Below are 18,233 nucleotides of genomic sequence, written 5' to 3'. Positions count from 1 at the left end.
TTCTTGCCAAAGGTGATGTTGCTTATGTTTTAAACCTTCAATCTACTCGTAGTAGTCTCCTACTCTGTTATGGGGATTGTTTTCTTTGTTCTGAGGTATATTGTTCTGTGTTTGGTTTTGTGGATGAGGATATAGACCCCCACTAAAAATTTGCCTCTTTCTTGACAGCACTGACAAAATATTTTCAGATTATTTAGTCAGCCAATTTTTAATCTATTTAACCTGAGCTGTATTTTACTGGAGTGAATCCAGCATGAATTTTACTGGAGTGTCACGGTACTTCATAGAACGTGTTCTTTCTGTGCAGATGGGTTTACTTGGCATGACCTATATTCTGTAAAATGGAGATAATTGACATTGATTATATTGCTGCCCTTTAATTAAACTGTATACCAGCATTTCAGTTGTTCTGCTTGGGTTTAATGTTAGGTCGACAAGTGGATTGCATTTTGAAACTAAAGCCCATGATCTCATTCCCTGCAGTGACATGACAGATAAGCAGCTTGTTTTGTCAGGTCTTTGGAAGGTTTGTGGAGTTGTGTAAATGCTTAGCATTTCTGACATGAGCTTGGGGCCTGGAACTTGATTTTTTTAAGTCTATTTTTGAAGTATTCAGAGAAGAGCATCTGTGTGGGGAAACTTTTTCCAAAAAGTTTGTTGCTGAATTTCTAACAGACTGACACTGTAGGGTATTAGCACTGAACTAACTATGCTTTCCCTTTTCAGTCGAGATGAAAGGAGATGGATTGAAAAGCAGAACAGAGCTGCCAGAGCACTGAGAAAAAAAGAAGAAATGAACAGAATTAGGACACTTGTTGGTGAGCATGCAAACTGCTGGTTTTTTAAAGAGAGATTTGTTAACTAACAGTGGAAATCTCCTGGTTTTCTTTTGTACATGATGCATCCTTTCTTCTGCCAGACAATGCATACAGCTGTGATCCCAGGATAAAGAAATTCAAGGAGGAAGAAAAGGCAAAGAAAGAAGCAGAGAAGAAAGCAAAGGTAGAAGCAAAACGAAAAGAACAGGAGGCAAAAGAAAGAGTAAGTTAACTACTGTATTTGGTTTGAAAAACCCTGGTTCATTCACACCTGATCCACTGCTTCAGCTTCCAGACGTGTCAGAAAGCTACTGTTAGAATTATATTGGGGTTTAAAGATATGTTATCTTCGATCCCTGTGCAACAGGCAGTGCAAGACGGACAGCCTTTTGAGAACGAGATGCAAACAAGGAGCACAGATCTGAAACAAAAAAACTTCTAAAATTGCATTCGGTTGTTGCATATGCTTCCTCTGGTTTAGAGGCAGTTGTTAAGTTCTGTGGCCTACCTTCCTTTTCCATAAAATAGGTACAGCTGTTTGCCTTGTGCATATGGTCTGTGAATGGTTGATTGGTATGAAACACTTTGAGGTAACGTAACATATTTGATTAATATGAACAGTTTGGAAAAGATGGCTCTGAAAACAGTACCAGGAATGAAAGGGAACTGTAAGGTGCTAAAAAGTGACTTAAAGGACAATACTGGAGCACTGCAAGATATTATGTTAATAATGATGCAGGAGAAATGTTGGACCACTGCATTTTTCCAAGCTTATACTCTTGGGGCAGGCATAGGAAATTTCATACAGTTTTATATCTTCATTGTTAAGGAAGTCAGGATTTATAAACTAGGGGTCCTCACAGTGAGTATTTGAATTAATGCCAACTGGTTTATGTTTCATCACCTCCCTCAAAATTCTTGGAAAACCAAACAGTAAAGTATTAAAAAACCCCCAGACAAACAAACAAAAAAAACCTAACCAAAAAAAAACCCCACACCAAAACCAGAAACAGCACATTTTTATATTGCATAACTGAATGACCCTATAACCCCTATAAGACCTTCTTAAAGGTCTTTTCCAACCTATACGATTCTGTGATTCTGTTTAGGGACATGGTACAGTGGTGGTCTTTGTAGTGTTAGGTTTACGGTTGGACTCGATGATCTTAAAGGTCTTTTCTAACCTATACGATTCTGTGATTCTCTGTGATAACAGTGTGACTTTGAGATTTTTTTTTATTTGTTTTTTCCTTTTGATTGCAGCAAAGACAAGCAGAATTAGAAGCAGCACGGTTAGCAAAAGAAAAGGAGGAAGAAGAAGTTAGGCAACAAGCATTAGTAGCAAAAAAGGAAAAAGAGATACAGAAAAAAGCAATCAAGAAAGAAAGGCAAAAACTGAGAACCACATGCAAGGTATTTAAATATTATTACAGTGAAATACAGGTTACATCAGTGAAATTACTATGTTTCCTTAGATCAGACTGTATCACATGCTTGCTTGTTCTTATGGATGGAGATGGGTACAGAAAGTGGGTTTACTAAAAAGCAAAATACTAAAACACATACTTATCATACGGTTTTGAGTTATGAGTAAAGCCGACCAAATAGGTCCAAACACAGCAGTGGCTGAAGAATGCTGTGTGTTAAGCCTTTGTCTGAAGGAACAGGACAATAAAGATCAAGAACTTTGTAGAACATGTATTTCTGCTTCCAGAACTGGAATTACTTTTCTGATAATGAGGCAGATTGTGTTAAAATGATGGAGGAGGTGGAAAAGCTTTGTGATCGTCTTGAGCTAGCAAGGTAAGTCTTCCCGCTGCTGCTTTCTGCTCGTTTTGATACCCATCTTTCTACTAGCTATCTGTTGTAACTTAATAATTTATTTTTAGTCTGCAATGCTTGAATGAAGCACTTACATCCACAACCAGGGAAGGAGGAAAGGCGGCTGTAGTAAAACAGGTAATTATGCTGAGTGTCAAATCAAAATAACAGAGTAATTTGATTTGTGAAATCCACATGACTGATTCAAAGTAAGATACAACATAGCTGCTGTGGAATCCTGCCTGTTAAACACAAAGACCTGAGTTTCAGAGTCCCCAGGCAGACTTGATCTCTGCTCCATTTTACATAGCGCAGTTTATGGCTGGTGAAATAACCAGGGCCAGCTGAGAAAAAAACAGGCGTTTTTAATTAGTAAAGGACACAAAACCTACCATTTGTACAGTATAGAGAAACAGTAGAGGAATTTAATTTTGCCCAACAATGGGTAGCAATTACCTAGAGGGGAAGGAGGGCAGTCTTAACCTATTCTGTTACGCAAGAGAAATCCTAGTCTAGGATCCGTGACCTGGGGCTAGATCCACAAAAGGACTTAAGTGCTGCAGGCTGTAGCCACTGGAAGGGCCAGTGGGTTGGGTACCAAAGTATGGGGAAAGCAAGACACTTCTGATCAAGATTTACAAAACTCAGCAAGGATCTGCCTAAATTTGGCAGCAGGGAAAAGCCATTTGGACTAATAAGGCTGAACCCACATCCTGCAGAAAGAAAAAGGTGCTTTCTCTTGACTGCTTTAGATTCACAGCTGTGAACTTTCTTTCCTGGTGGGGAGGATGATCTGTCCCCATCCCAGGGTCAGGTTTACTCATCAGACAACTTAAGACTCAAATCCTTCTTGTTCTACAGGGCACTGAATCCAATCTCCCAGTCTCCAGGAGAGTGTTGCAAACATGGGACAGTCACCTTTCTGTCTCTCTGTTAAAACTGTTCCACTTTTGCATTAATAAAAATTATCTGTCAGGTAACTTTCCTTTTGCCAGGAAGATTTTATTATGAGATAGACAGCAAGAAACCTATTTTGAGCATCCTGCCAATAGGTGTAAGTGCATAGCTTTTTTAATATTGCCAAGACTGCACTGGGCATACTCAGAAGGAGATACGTTAAAGATATGTCACACCACAGTCTCAAGATGAGGTTACAGTTCACAAAGATGTACGATGGATAACTTAAGTTCTGCTGAATTGCTTGCTAACAAACTACATGTGGCCATCTAACCCTGAGTAAGCAGTGAGTAACTAAAATCTGGGTTGTTGCAGTTAATGCTAACTTAGTACAACCGTAGTAACTGAGAATTTCCGGCATAACCAGGCTTAGGTAGCAGTTTGGTTGGAAGATTTGGGAATCGGTGTATTCAACATGGATGTTTAACTGCCCTCACTAGTCACTTTGGGTTCTTAATACTTTTGTGGATCTGTCCCTGTAAGTCAGGTGTTAGCCTGGACATTCATGCTAGATTCAGAAGTTTTGCCTTAATCCTGGGGCTGTTCATTTAATTTCCTAGTGAACTTGCGATGGATTCTTACTGTAGTTCCTAATCTGGGATGGCCAAATTTATGCACGGGATAGAGGGAAATAATACTGGAGCAGAGGAGCTCCTCCATTTCCTTATGTATAATGTACAGAACAGAAACTAGGCAAAATTCAAGGCTCAAAGGAATTCCAGAGAGAGAGGTTTGTGTCACTGTAAAATGTAAAAATAAATAAATGAATAATGCTTGTTTACAATCCTTTAGATAGAAGAAATAAATGAACAAATAAGGCAAGAGAAAGAAGAGGCAGAAGCTCGTATGCGCCAAGCAGCGAAGAGTTCAGAAAAGTCAACCACTGGTGGTGGAGGGGGAAGCAAAAATTGGCCAGAAGATGATTTACAGTTGTTAATTAAAGCTGTGAACCTCTTCCCAGCAGGGACTAACTCAAGGTACTTCGTGGGTTTGGTGTTAAAAGCCCTACTAACAAATTTTAATTAAATAACAAGCATAATACAGCTTATTTTCAGACCATCCTAAGTATGATGTCAGTATAAGGACTGCCTAAACTTCCTCCTTTTCCTTGACTGTTGAGCAGCCTGTGGTTTGTCTTCTCTTAGTAGCATGCTCTACGTGTCATTGGAGTTAGCTCTGGCCCTCTATCTTCTTTCCCCCCAAACTTGGGCCTCAGTCCATCAGCAAGATTGTGCTGGGGTGCATGTTTGCACAGCGCTTACTACAGGATAGGCTCCAGTCATTAAAGCAGAGAACAAAACTGCAACAGTGGCTGTGATGCAGCTGGGTAGGAATACAAGTGTGTAAGCTACTGCCAGTAGCTCCACAATGAATGTGAGGCTGGTGAAGAAAAACAGCCAGAGATACTAGTGAAGTGCCCCAGCTCTCTTCAGGGCAGAGCCAGGAGAAAAGGGAGAGGCTGGGCTTCACAGAAAGCAGTACTGGCAATCAGCTTACTAATAAGCATCAAGAACAGGAGCATGCCTTAAATCCTGTTCTTTCCCAGGAGTGAAATGCCTTCTTCCACTCAGGATTCACAGATTTGAAGCCTCCATTACAAGGTTTGGATGTTTACTTTTAAAAAAACAAGCTGTCATACTCTTTATGGAGATGATACCAGTACCTGTTTCTGCACCGCAGCTCAGCAGTCGAGAGTACTCATTGAGAACACAGGCCTAGACACAATCCTACTGTCTGATCAGGTGCAAATATTCCTCTCCATTTTCTAAGAATGCACTAGGAATAATTCTGGGGCTAGGGCTGTTCCAGGTCTCTCCTGTTGAATTGAAGCCCCTTTACCTGATGTTTAGGTATTCTTTTCAGGGGCAGTGGAAACAGGGTTAGTAACTTCTCAGCCCTTTCAGTACAGCCTGCAGTATTTAATCTCAGAGGTGTTTAGGGAATTCAAGAAAGCAACAGCTGAGCAGAGTTTTGAGCATTAGAGGTTTGCACTTACCCACCTATATTCTACCCCATCCTTTTTCTGTATTGGAAGCCAAGAAGTTCACCCAAGCTGACTGAACTCTTAAGGGAAACATCTGCATTTAGTGACTGAAAGCTTTCCAGAATAGTTACTATGAGAGTTTATATGTATTTAGGTATGATTAAACTTACTTAGGAGTTGATATAAACGTGTACAGGAGCTTGACCATAGCTTGTATGAAGATAAGCTATTATGTAATATGCTGGTTTACCCTTTCTACTCTTGCTTTAGGTGGGAAGTTATTGCCAATTACATGAACTTGCACTCTACTACTGGAATAAAACGAACAGCAAAAGATGTCATCAATAAAGCAAAGAGCCTCCAAAAGCTTGGTATCTATATTACCTTATTTTTGTAATAAGATGGTCTGCATGCTTTTGTACAGCTTGATTTTCTTTGAATGGCATTGTGTTTCTGTTGTGACAAAATCCTCTGTATATCCCCAAAAGAAATGTAGTTCAGATTGGAGATTTAGAGGAGCACTTATGTGATGCAGTATTTTCAGCCTAATGGCTATTGTGTAAGTCACCATCTCATGAGTGACTCTCAGGAATTCTCTTACTCTAACTTGATACACAGATGTCTAGGCCACATGTGTTGCCTAGGCTCCTCTACACTCAGAGAGAGACAAATGGGCCTCGGAGAAAGCTCTCTACAAAGGAAGGCATCCAGAATACATGGAATTGATGAAGCTATAGTGATACTTTAAAAATATGAATGGGATTCAGCACCAGAGTAAGACACCTAAATTAATGTAGCTCATCTCCTCTTGTGGTAAATGGAGCCTAGAGAGCTCTGGAGTAAGTTCTCAAGGAAAATCAAAACATTCCACTATAGAATAAAAAACCAAAGTTTTCAAGAAGTTTCTCCATTCCAAACCACATACCTGCACAAGGAGGACCCAGACTTTCCCCGTGTTCCTGCCCCTCTGACACGCTTGTACTCTGGGTAGTATGTGAGGTTTGTGCCACAGCCCTTCCTTGAGAGAATAGTCCCTCATGAAGTTGCAGATTCAGGCTTAAGCTTACATGGAGAAAGTATTCATCTGAGCAGGATAGGGGTTGGAGAGCCCGACACTTTGAGCAAAGTTTATTGGACCCTGAAAGATTTTGGGTTTTTAATCTATCAATCTCTTTACCATCATTTTAAAGGAAGTAGGAATGCAGGGGTTTTTATATTTTTATTATTATATCTGGCTTTAATTTTGTTGCAATAATTATTCTATTCAATGTCTGTTGCTCATAGACCCTCATCAAAAAGATGATATAAACAAGAAAGCCTTTGACAAATTTAAAAAAGAACATGGTGTGGTGCCTCAGATGGACAGTGCTGCCCCCTCGGAACGATTTGAAGGTAAAAGTTAAAAGGGAGCCCTTCTTGCAGAGTTGTCTCTGCTGTGCATCTTAGTTAAGAAAGTAATCCAGAACTTACTTAAGACTTGGTTACAAACAAACTTACTAACTTACAAACTTACATAGCAAGAAGGTGATCCAGGCTCACTGGTTACTGGATTTGAGGGTTTCTGGTACTCACAGTACAAACCACAGTTAACTGAACAGTGACAGTCTGAAATGCTTCCTGGTGAGGCAACAGGTTAAGTCTGATGCTGAGAGTATCTGTTCCTCAGAGGGTGCTACATTTTCAGGTAGGAGCAGGCCTGAGGGGATGCACCTGAGATACAGCATCATCCTACAGCTAAGCTTTGGTCTCCTGTTAAACCGCAAACACCTCCCATCAAGTTTTCCAGACACTTGCAGAAGCCTGTTTCCTTACTGAAACGCAAAAGAAAAAGCTACATTGCTGCCCTAACCATGTGGCTTCACAGGGCAGCTACAGTGACGTAACACCCAGCTGACAACAAAAGATGATACCTTCTAACTTCTCCATGCTTTATTTAAAGATCCCAAGGGCCACTTGTCCAGTTAGTTTCAGGGCTGGGTTTTTTTTTTTCTCCCAGGTTTTTAGTACTGGGTAGCCTTTAGGTCAGACTAGTTGTATCACAAAACGGCAAGGATTTTAAATCAACTATAATAGATTTTACAATATTTTCTTAGGCTTAACTTATAGACTCCTTATTAAATACTTTTTTTCTTACTGTCATTTTTTTATTTAAAAACAGGATCACCTTTAGATTCATCCCCTTGGACTACAGAAGAACAAAAGCTTTTAGAACAAGCATTGAAGACTTATCCAGTAAATACTCCTGAAAGATGGGAGAAAATAGCAGCAGCTGTTCCAGGCCGGTCAAAAAAAGACTGCATGAAGCGATATAAGGTAAGGTACCTCACCTTCTTTTAGGATTGTAATGAGCCCAGGTCGTGTTAGAATCCTTTGCTTTTACTGTTGCTTTCCCTACCAGAGACAGTATCTGACAACAGCAAACTAGCACAAGATGGAGCCTTATGGAGAAAATGGAGAAACTTTATTTTTTTTTTTTTTGGTAACAACCCCAAAAGAGCAGTAAGGACTAAGTCGTCCTCAGTGAAAGTAGTGGCTCTGGAAGCTGGGAAGGGAAGTCTGTCTCATGAAATGTCTTACAATTGGACAGCAAGCTCTCGTAGATGGTAAAGGCCTATCCCTAGCCTCTTGCAGGTAAAGTTCCTGCTACAGGGGAAGTAGATGAGCATTGACCTCCCATTAATTTATTTGTTTCCAAGAGAAATTGTTTTAAGGTATTAAACTGTCTAGATTCCTCACCACGTTGAGAGCTAGAGTGTTTCAGGCTGAATATACATAGTGTTCAAAACCACAGCATTGTTAAGAGTTCCACATTTAGATAAGTATCTTTTTTATTCCCTCCCCCCAACTCTCCAGGAACTCGTTGAAATGGTTAAGGCGAAGAAAGCTGCTCAAGAACAAGTGATGAATGCTACTAAAGTCAAGAAATGACTCTTACTGACAATCTTTGTTTTATAATAAAAATGCAAATACTGTACATGTTTTCATTCCTTCCTTAATTATACAGATACACAGGACTGGCTGGTTCTTGAGTTTTAATCTTCTCAACTGCATTTCTCCAACTCAAAAGCTTTAAACAGGGATGTAGTTGTTGTTTTTGTTTTTTTTTTAAGCTCAAACACACTGAAAGTTCTTGTTATTCACTACTCACGAACCCAATACATGCCACTGCAGATTTTGTTATACTCTGGAAGTTGTTCAATTGGACCTGGAAGTTAAAGAAAGTTGGCCATGACACATGTAACTGATACTGATTGGTGTGGAGGGGTTGTGGGAGGGTAGGGAAGCTTATACAACATACCCACGGCAGCAACTGCAGGATGCTTATCATAGATGTACTTTGTGCAAACTTCTCTAATAGTCTGGGCATCAATAGCCTAAAAGGGGTAAAGAGACATCTTTGTTACCAATCCCATCTAAAAAAGTATTAAGAGCCAGTGATCTTAATTTTGTACAATCCAGGGGAACAGGCAACAATGCAGCGGAAAGTTTTCTCAGTTGGAAACAGTCTAACTTCTGTATTGTTACTTCCTGTAGCAATTAAATTTCTTACAGGCCTAATTCAACAGTTGCAACATGAGTGCCACTTACTTCAATTCTTGCCTCAAGTTCTGGAATTGGGATTCGGCGCTTATAACACAGCATTTGTCTTCCAATGTCTTCACAGATTGGTGTGGACCCTAAAATAGGGGAAAATACACTTCAGTTATCAGCACACAACTCCACTAAGAATAAAAAGCTCTCCTAAGTCTCACCATCAAGTTGTAGCAGCATATTTGTCTTTAGAAGATTTTTCGCTCGAGCTACTTCATTTTCTGTAACAGTTGTGCAAAGTCTTATCCTGAAAAATAGTTTAAATCCAAAAGCGTTAAATAATGGTAACCTGTAGCACACAAGACTGCCTGTGATTAAGAGGCGCATATACATTAGTACACCCACCAGGCACATCTTTTCTATAGACAGAGCTGGTGGAAACAAGCCATAGGATGCAAAGCAGCAGTGTAAGAGCAGGGTTTTTTGGAAGCATACCAATATACCTAAGAGCAAGTTTTTCCCCTTGGAAGAGCTATATTTCATTTTATTAAATGAATATTTTGAGCCAAGTGTAGTCCATACTTGCTATCTTGAGAATAGCTGTTGCTAAGATAGTAGGAGCCAAACAATTAGAGGTAATTAGCCCAGAAGGTAATCCATTACTTCCTGGCTCTTGGTGAGATAATGATTCACCACACTGCATAAGGAACATTCCACTAGGACGGGGGATGCATTAGATACCTTCACACATTCTTGTCACAGGAAAGGTTCATACCTTCCCTGGTGCTAAGCTGCAGCAAACGGACAGCTAAAAAGATGCATTTTTCTCCACAAGTTGTTTACAGAGATCTCATAGAATAATGGTATACGGGAAGTGATCTATGTGATTAAAGAAACTCCTCATTTTCAAGTTTTCAGCTTTTGTTTCAACTTCATCCACTTTAAATCAGTGCTTTTAAATAACCTATGTCTGTTTCTAACGCATCCTCAGTTCAAGCATTACAGTTGCACCTATGGACATCTTTTCAATTTAGATTTAAGCCTTAGATGAATGAATATTATCTACAATCCCAGGTTTCAAAATTCCATATATAACAGCTCACCTACCTTACACCACTTCATTTCCCTATGTACTCACTAGAGCTCTAGGTAGCACCACCACCTGTTACGTCATGTGGGATAGCAACTGCAGAATGGGTAACTACTGATGGTGTTTGTAGGTAATTGCACATTCATTGTTCTCATTCATGAATTTGTACTCTTTCAGTCGTCAAACATGCAGTTCACAGGCACTGTATACTGACTTAGTAGTATTCTAAAAGGTCTGATGAATTTTCAGAACTCCAGTCACTTGCAAGTCAAAAAAAATCACTGCCATATCTTCTTGTACAAGGAATGCTATTATATTAACTACAGTTACTATTTATTCTTCCAGGGCAGAAAGAGAAAACCAAACCTAAACCTTAAGCTATTCACTCCAAGTAAGGGTGCCAGAAACTGGCTGTTCAGACTCTGCATTGAGTGTCAAAGTTTAGAACACGATGCGTTTGTTTCTTCCAGGCAAGCCTAAGCACAGAAACAAAAATATTCTCTTTAAATGATTGCTATGGTTTTTACTTGTATTCCTCCACTGAAAACAATTTTTTTAGAGAAAGAGTTGTTAGCTTACCATTCTCTCTGAACAAAGTGCACCATGTCCTGTATAGTGGATGGCTCACAGACCATATAAAGTCCCCACAGCCCTGTATCAGTGTAGCAGGTGTTGAAAGACTGGAAACTGTGACACAGGTTACCATGGCAGGCAATCTGAGCAAGTTTACTGGATAAATTCTGCTGAGGCAAAAGAAAAATATATTATGAAGTTTTTTGAAAGCCTACTAGACACCTTCATGGTCTCCTGTTTTCATTTCAATGACAGAACATGCAGTAGTATCAACAGGCTCCAGCAGAAGCTATGAGGTTAATTATCAGCTCCTCATCTCAACAGTTTCTTTCCTTGCATGTAATCTCATGTTTCCAAGTAACAGCCCAGATTTAAGCCAAAATCATAAAGCTACTTAGGTTCAAGAAAGGGATATTACTGATACCCACAGGTTCTGATGACATACAGGTATGAAACACCCTACTCTCCATGAGGGCTGGCAGACCTCAAGTCACCTCTATTTTGGTGGTTTAGAACCACTTCCTAAGATTTTCCTAGGACTTGGGCAACAAATTCTCTCAGACTCACGATTGGATCCCCTTTTCCCACTCCAAAAAAGGACCTTCAGAAATAGCCATAAAGTAGCAGTAACGCCATCAGATAGGTTTGAATGGGTCTGTATTGGCAGTACCCAAGTCAGATACATCTCACCAGCCCACCAGCCTCATTAAGAGCAGGAAGGTGTTTGCAGGTTCACTCACCACGCCTCCTCCAAAGGAACGATCCCAGTTACCTATCAGAGTATTTGCTACCATAAGTGGGATTGTATCTGGGTGCGACCAGCCAGCTGCTTCAACAGCTATCGCAATGTGCGCCAAGGGCATCTTGTCATCTCTTATACGAATCTGTGGGAACATACGAAAGTAGCTGTAGTACAACCTGTACACAGTAATATATATGGGAAGTTAAATATCAGAGGACAAACATTTCCATCACATCTGGATTATAAAGCATGCACGTAGAGAACCAAAAACTAAAACATACGGAGCTTTATTTAACATTGGCCTTAACTAGTCTTCCCTGTGGTGATTTCAGAGCATTTCACCAACAGCAAACTAATGCCATGTACATAGAGAGGGCATTGCAAGTCATTTTATGACAAACAGCAGCAAGGAAAGCTGATGACTTCTCAAAATACAAATAGAGCTGGGAATAGAACACAGGTGCCTCGGTTCTCTGCCATACCCTTTAAATTAGTGACTCCCAACAAGTGGAAATGCTCCAACACTGTAGGCAAGGGGATAAAAGGAAAGTAGCAGCAGGGGTAAGGGAGGTATTCCTCCAGGAAGTGATGAGGCAGAAAAAGTGGCAGCAGTGAGGCTTGTCCAAGAAAGGTTGGAAAGTACTGCTTTGGAAAGCAGCTACTCCATTGCCCTCACTGGGGACAAGAAACCTTTTAATCTGCTGAGTCTGTGGCTGAGAAGCTCTCTCTCTCTTCAGCAGAGAGCACGTCAGGTGTGCTCACAGGGGATATAAGGGCCAGCTCAAAAAGCCATCTAACAGCTTACCTCGCTACCTGTGAAGCTACAAGGTGGCAGGGGTGGCAGTCCTCCTTCTGGAGCAGATGGCAAGTTACCAAAGTGGCACTTTGCTAGGTCAAGTAGCTCATCATGAGAGACCCCTGAACAAAGATATTTTACATACTTTGTAATGTTACTCTGTAAACAGTTAATTTAAATTGCTGTGCAGTTTAAAGACTCAACCAAGCAGTAATTTACTGTTCCCCCCCTTTAATGCCACACTTTCAGATTCCTCACACATCCCTGTTATACACAGTAAGATCATCATTATCACCCTCCTTAATTCTCTTCAATAGCCTTCTATTAATATTACACCAAATCAAGCTGTTTGCTCTCAATTTCAAGCCTCGATCTTATTTCTCTTTGTCTGCTTTCCTTGCTACTCCCCTTTTCACACTGAGCCCCTTCTAGGCCCCTCTTTTCCTGCCCACATGGAAAAATGACCTTGGCATCCAATTTACATCTAGTTACGGGTGTAAGAATGCTTCTGGAATATTACTGAGGGGAAAAGGGAACAAAAGTTCAAAGGGTATGAAGGCACAAAACATGCAGGGCTAACAATGTACTTCCAGGACCTACTGAACAATGCGTAATTCATCATGTCATTTCCAGAAACTTAAAGACCATGGTTTTAAGCATAGTTTCACATGATCCAGGGTGAGTATCTCATACTAACCTCCAGCAGCAGCCAGGACCATTCTGGGTCCTTTGTAATGTGTTGTTATGTACTCCACCAAGTCATTACGGTTTATGGATCTAGAAACAGTCAAGGAAACACCACTACTGTGTCAGTAAAGTTTGTTAGAGTAAGGAAAGCTAAATGTATAGAACGATACAATATCAAAATAATTGTAAGTTCTGCCAATGCACAGAGCTGTGCATAGAGGCAGAAAGCTAAAATAAGGGTGACTTCCTAAAAAGGAAATAGGAACTTGATACATTTTGCCTTTCAAAGCTCTTCTAGCTTCCTGAGAAGGAATGAGAATTACAACTCACTCAGGTGGAGACCAGATCCACTAATGATCTCATGCCAATTTGAAAACAGCACATTTAGCAGTCTCATGGTCTGCACTGGTATAAACAAACACTGAAAGAGCAGTACAAACACAGTTGTATTTACGATAACACCTGACCGATGGGAAAAAGGAGCATTTCCAATTTTGTGTCAGATGCATTTTTAACAAACAGGACAAAAATGTGGCAAATAATGAAGACATGCAGTAGACTTCTGAAGTTCACATACCCTTTGATGCTTGCATATAGGGGAATTAAAGTGATAGGGGAATTCTTCTTACAGTTACATCCAGGGCAATTTCAGCTACCTTCTAGGTAAAAATGAAAACTGACGCTACATTTTCACTTGAGTCTTTTCAATATATAAAAGTTACTACACAATTAAAGATGGCAACAAATTTGGACATACTTGATGTTTTCAGTGGGTCCTAAAATTGTCCGTCCTAGGGCTGTCTTTTGATAGGCTGTAGCATGAAGGTAATCAAAGACAACTTCTTGTAAATTGGTTTCAACCTCTTGCATCTCTCGAAGTATAACTCCTCGCTCACGCTCAATCTCTGCTTCTCCCAGGGTACTGTTCTGAATTATGTCAGCAAGAATTTCCACAGCTAATTGAAAATAGAGATGGGAATGGAAAGCGTATTTTCAGACTACCAGAAAAATCTGGTTCCAAAAGTAAAACCCACCCCAAAGACCAAGTGGCCCAAGATTTGCTAATAAGATTTGTAAGGGAACAAAAGACTTGCTCTGCAGGAAGGGAGAAGTCCAAAAGGTATCTTCTTTTGGGAATCTAAAGACAAAAATGTTTCAGATATCAACTTCCCTGCTGGCACTCTCCTTTCCAAACCTGCATTCTCACATTCCTGTGACGTTCAAGACAGGACTTTTCACCCAGGAAGGAAGAGACTGTTACAGTGCAAAAGCATCATTCTGTGTTGTCTCATCAGGAGCTGGATAAGCACTTTGTTCTTTGCTGCTTTTCTGATGAATGAAAGCAGTTACCTCTTGGTAAGTCTTTCGAAAAAGCCTTTGCATAATACACAGTTTGTTCTCTGGATGTATACGCATTCAGATGAGCTCCCATGTTCTCAATCTCTAGTTCAAGGTCTAACTGAGATCTCTTTTTTGTTCCCTGAAATAAAACAATAAGAAAAATCAAACTAGACCCTTTAATTCACCTACTCATGATTAGTACTTCTTGTCTGGAAAAGTCAAGGTCAAAAGAAAGAAGTAGTCTTCTGGAAAGAAAACTGGCATACTAATCTCTCCAAGCTTGAAAGTCAGATATAAATCCTACTATGCTCCCAAAAGAAAATAAAAAGCTGGCAAAAGGTGGACTATGTGTCTTCTAAGACTATTACAAGAAGTTAAAAGTGAGTTAAAATTAGACCTGTGTTACTAATCTACAGTTGTGTATCAGCTACACAGAACTAGGACTTTAGCTTCATTTTCTAATGGAAACCAAAGTCTAAGTTGTCCACTTTTATTTTTTTCTCTCCTCAATTTGGAAAATTTATTTATACAATTCTGACAAAGTTCTTATCATTGATCTTTAAAGATAAATAACGTAGAAATCCATTGTCAACTTCTACATCAATACTCATACTCACCTTGAAAGCCATATGCTCAAGGAAGTGAGCAGTTCCATTGTTCTTCTCATTTTCATACCTGCTTCCAGCATCAATCCAAAGTCCAACCTCATTGGAGAAAAAAAAAATAAGTCATTTTACCAGCTAACAATGCAGCTTTGCTGTTTTTGTGTATGAACTACACTTAGATTTTCAAGACCTATTTTTAAACGGCTTTTTCCTTAAACGAAGCAGTTTTTCAAGAAAAAGAAAATTTTGATCTTCACAAAAAAATCTAATCACAAATCATTTACAAAAGCCTTAAGACTTCTATTTCCTAGCTTAAGTTTTAAGAACAATTGTTAATAAACATTGAAAGAATGCAATTTAGTTCCACAAGGAAATGAACACACATGAAGAGTTACAAAAAAACCTTCCCTTTACAAGTTACTTACTGTGCATGTCGAGAGTCCAGAGTCCTCAGAAGCTACTTGCAAGCCATTTTCCAGAGGACTCACCCTAGTTTCAGGAACATTTAAGATTACTTCTGTTGCTGCTTTGGAAGCTCTGAGCCTGCCTGTTCCAACATGCACACACTGTAAGGAAAAAGCATCAGTCACTCTCAGATTGTTAAGTAATATCCTAGGACGCTCTTCTGAAAAATATATTCCTGAACTTAAACATTAAGTTTGTGCATCTTTTTTAAAGCGTGCATTTCAAAAGAAAAAATTCAGCACTGATTTATTCACCACTACTTCACATCAGGGATGCGTTAACCTGACTCAGAAGAAAAGCACGAAGCTGATGAAGGGTCTAGAGCACAAGTCTTATGAGGAGTGGCTGAGGGAGCTGGGGTTGTTTAGCCTGGAGAAAAGGAGGCTGAGGGGAGACCTCATTGCTCTCTACAACTACCTGAAAGGAGGGCGTAGAGAGGTGGAGGTCGGTCTCTTCTCCCAAGTAACAAGCCATAGGACAAGAGGAAATGGCCTCAATTGCGCCAGGGGAGGTTTAGATTGGATATTAGGAAAAATTTCTTCACCAAAAGGTTTGTCAAGCACTGGAACAGGCTGCCCAGGGAAGTGGTTGAGTCACCATCCGTGGAGGTATTTAAAAGACATGCAGACGTGGTGCTTAGGGACATCGTTTAGTGGTGGACTTGGCAGTGTTAGGTTAATGGCTGGACTCGATCTGAAAGGTCTTTTCCAACCTAAACAATTCTATGATTCTATGAAATGATCTGACATAAAAGCATGTTACTATCATCAGCCAGCCACCCCGACAGCCACACTTTGTTTCCCACTTCTGCCATCAAGACCCTGCAGGACCTTGAATATATTCTTTAACATCTGGAATTCTTTTGCGTACCTGCTTTCTAAAGCGAAGTGAGATATAGTCTGAGGGCCTATGTCCAGGACTGTGAATCACAGTCACTTGTTGTTCAGAAAAGGGACAGATATTGAAATTGCCACCTTTTATACAATCATCTGGCAGTTAAAGCACATTAAATCAGAATGGGGTAGAAAAGAAGGGAAGAGAGAGGTTAAAAAGGTTTATTGCACCTTTTCAACATCAAGAAATTTAAATATGTATCCTGAATGTGTACTTCAAGCAATAAGCTACTCTAAAAATTTTAAGTGTATCAAATAAACAAAGATTTCCCTCACCATGTGACTGCCCTAAAACATGAAAGTACAAAATCTAGCTCTCACCCTCTCCTCCTGGAATACTAATAGGCTAGATCTCTCAAAATTCATGTATTTCAGGATCATAGCACAATTCAAGTTTGAAGGGACCTCAGGAGGTCTCTAGTCCAATGTCCTGCTCCAAGCAGAATCAGCTATGGGGTCAGACCAGTTTGCTCGGGGCTTTTTGCACCTGGGTATTGAAAATCTCCCAGGATGATGAGAAACTGCACAGCCTCTCTGGGCAGCCTGCTCCACTGCTTGACTGCCTCATGGGAAAAAAAGTTTTTCATATGTCCAGTTTTGCCTCTCTTGTTTCAACATATGCCCGTTGCCTCTCATTCTGCCACCATCCCCCACCGTGAAGAGCCTGGCTCTGTCTTCCTGACAACCTTCTTCTCATAGGTACTGGCAGGCTGCTGTTAGGTCCAACCAAAGCTGTGTCTTCTCTGGGCTGAAAAAGTCCCAGACCCCCAGCCTCTCCTCACACAGCACATGCTCCAGCCCGCAACCATCTTGCTGGCCCCCTGCTGAACACACTCCAGTTCACTAATGTCCTGCTTACACTGAGGAGCCCAAAACCAGCTGCCATATTCTAACCACCTGACAAGCACAAACTAATCACTTCCTTTGATCTACTGGCTGTGTTCCTGTTTGTTCAGCCCAGGCTGCTGCCAGCCTGCTCTGCTGCCAGACACGCTGCTTGCCCACGCACAGCTTGCTGTTCTCCTGTACCCCCAGGCCTTTTCCACAGAGCTGCTCCCCTGCCAGTCAGTTTCCAGCCTGGGGTGTTGCAAGGGATCGTTTTCACTGCTATTCTGCATTACAGGGAAGGAAAAACCTGTATTTGAAGACAAAACCTCCCTCTCCCGTTCTTAGAAAGAAAAGCATAGGTTTCAAACTAAGAGGATGGGGAATATGACAGAAGGGGAGAGCTCTGGGATCAGGGCCTCTGGGCAGCCTCCATCTAACCACGGGAGAGAAGGAGGGTTTAAGCTTTCTCCGAGCTCCCCTGGGGCGAGCACGGCAGGCCCCCGTGCCGGGGTGGAGGCTGCTGCTGCCCATCTCTAAGGCATCGCGCCCCAGTTCCCACACCGCGCCGCTCTGGCTCCCAGACGCCACGCCAGCCCCGACGCCTCGGCACCGCGGGGGGCGATACAGCGTAACAGCGGCCCCAGGGAGCAGGTAGCAAACCCTGGGGTCTGCGGCACCCGGGCTCGTTCCCGGAGCACTGTGTCCCGCCGGAGGGCGGCGCCGCCTTCACCTCAGCCGGGCGGAGACTACAACTCCTGCCATGCACCGCGGCGGACCACCCACCCAGTGCCACCGCCTTCCCCGCCGCTGCGACTACAAATCCCAGCGTGCACCGCGCCTCCCGGCCGCCAATCCCCCCGCCCCCATTGCGGCAGCCTGAGAACCAGCGTGGGGAACCACTGGGGCGCTTGGGCTCTCCGCAACTCCCTCCCCTCCCCCGCTCCGCCGCCTACCCGGTCCCCCGAGCCGGACGCTCGCACAAGGCGAGTAGACCAAGGCAAGAAAAGCCGCCGAGCCGCTAAGCGAGCTGTAGACGCTGCCATCTTGGCGAGCGGGTAGGCGGGGCGGTGGCGGACTTCCGGCGGGTGGTGCGCAGGCGCAG

At 41.6% G+C, this 18,233-nt stretch overlaps 2 protein-coding genes across 4 annotated transcripts in view; one reads left to right on the top strand and one right to left on the bottom strand.

The window, feature by feature from the left end:
- The window catches only part of DNAJC2 (DnaJ heat shock protein family (Hsp40) member C2), an 18,348-nt gene extending 9,794 nt beyond the window's left edge, over nucleotides 1–8,554 (top strand). For both annotated transcript variants that reach the window (XM_075491513.1, XM_075491520.1), the window contains exons 8-17: nucleotides 727–818; nucleotides 920–1,041; nucleotides 2,082–2,231; nucleotides 2,533–2,621; nucleotides 2,708–2,777; nucleotides 4,389–4,573; nucleotides 5,851–5,951; nucleotides 6,865–6,972; nucleotides 7,739–7,893; nucleotides 8,434–8,554. In XM_075491513.1, the coding sequence (XP_075347628.1) occupies nucleotides 727–818; nucleotides 920–1,041; nucleotides 2,082–2,231; nucleotides 2,533–2,621; nucleotides 2,708–2,777; nucleotides 4,389–4,573; nucleotides 5,851–5,951; nucleotides 6,865–6,972; nucleotides 7,739–7,893; nucleotides 8,434–8,508 (1,147 nt within the window). In that variant the 3' untranslated portion in view covers nucleotides 8,509–8,554. The remainder of the gene's footprint in view (nucleotides 1–726; nucleotides 819–919; nucleotides 1,042–2,081; nucleotides 2,232–2,532; nucleotides 2,622–2,707; nucleotides 2,778–4,388; nucleotides 4,574–5,850; nucleotides 5,952–6,864; nucleotides 6,973–7,738; nucleotides 7,894–8,433) is intronic.
- On the bottom strand, nucleotides 8,506–18,233 carry PMPCB (peptidase, mitochondrial processing subunit beta). Of its 2 annotated transcripts, none has more exons than XM_075491529.1 (13): nucleotides 18,085–18,233; nucleotides 15,371–15,511; nucleotides 14,958–15,044; nucleotides 14,350–14,479; nucleotides 13,757–13,955; nucleotides 13,010–13,089; nucleotides 12,322–12,434; nucleotides 11,515–11,658; nucleotides 10,781–10,944; nucleotides 9,333–9,418; nucleotides 9,169–9,257; nucleotides 8,879–8,954; nucleotides 8,506–8,785 (listed from the first exon to the last, which is right to left on the bottom strand). In XM_075491529.1, the coding sequence occupies exons 1-13, from the start codon at nucleotides 18,172–18,174 to the stop codon at nucleotides 8,721–8,723; spliced, it is 1,464 nt and encodes a 487-aa protein (XP_075347644.1). In that variant the 5' UTR covers nucleotides 18,175–18,233; the 3' UTR covers nucleotides 8,506–8,720. The 2 variants fall into 2 exon arrangements, with proteins under 2 accessions (XP_075347644.1, XP_075347650.1); XM_075491535.1 differs by having other exon boundaries at nucleotides 10,781–10,941.

The sequence above is a fragment of the Mycteria americana genome, chromosome 1 (assembly GCF_035582795.1).
Source record: "Mycteria americana isolate JAX WOST 10 ecotype Jacksonville Zoo and Gardens chromosome 1, USCA_MyAme_1.0, whole genome shotgun sequence".
In the NCBI taxonomy this organism is placed as follows: domain Eukaryota; kingdom Metazoa; phylum Chordata; class Aves; order Ciconiiformes; family Ciconiidae; genus Mycteria; species Mycteria americana.
Note: the sequence above shows the minus strand (reverse complement) of the source record. Positions and strands in the feature narration are given on the sequence as shown.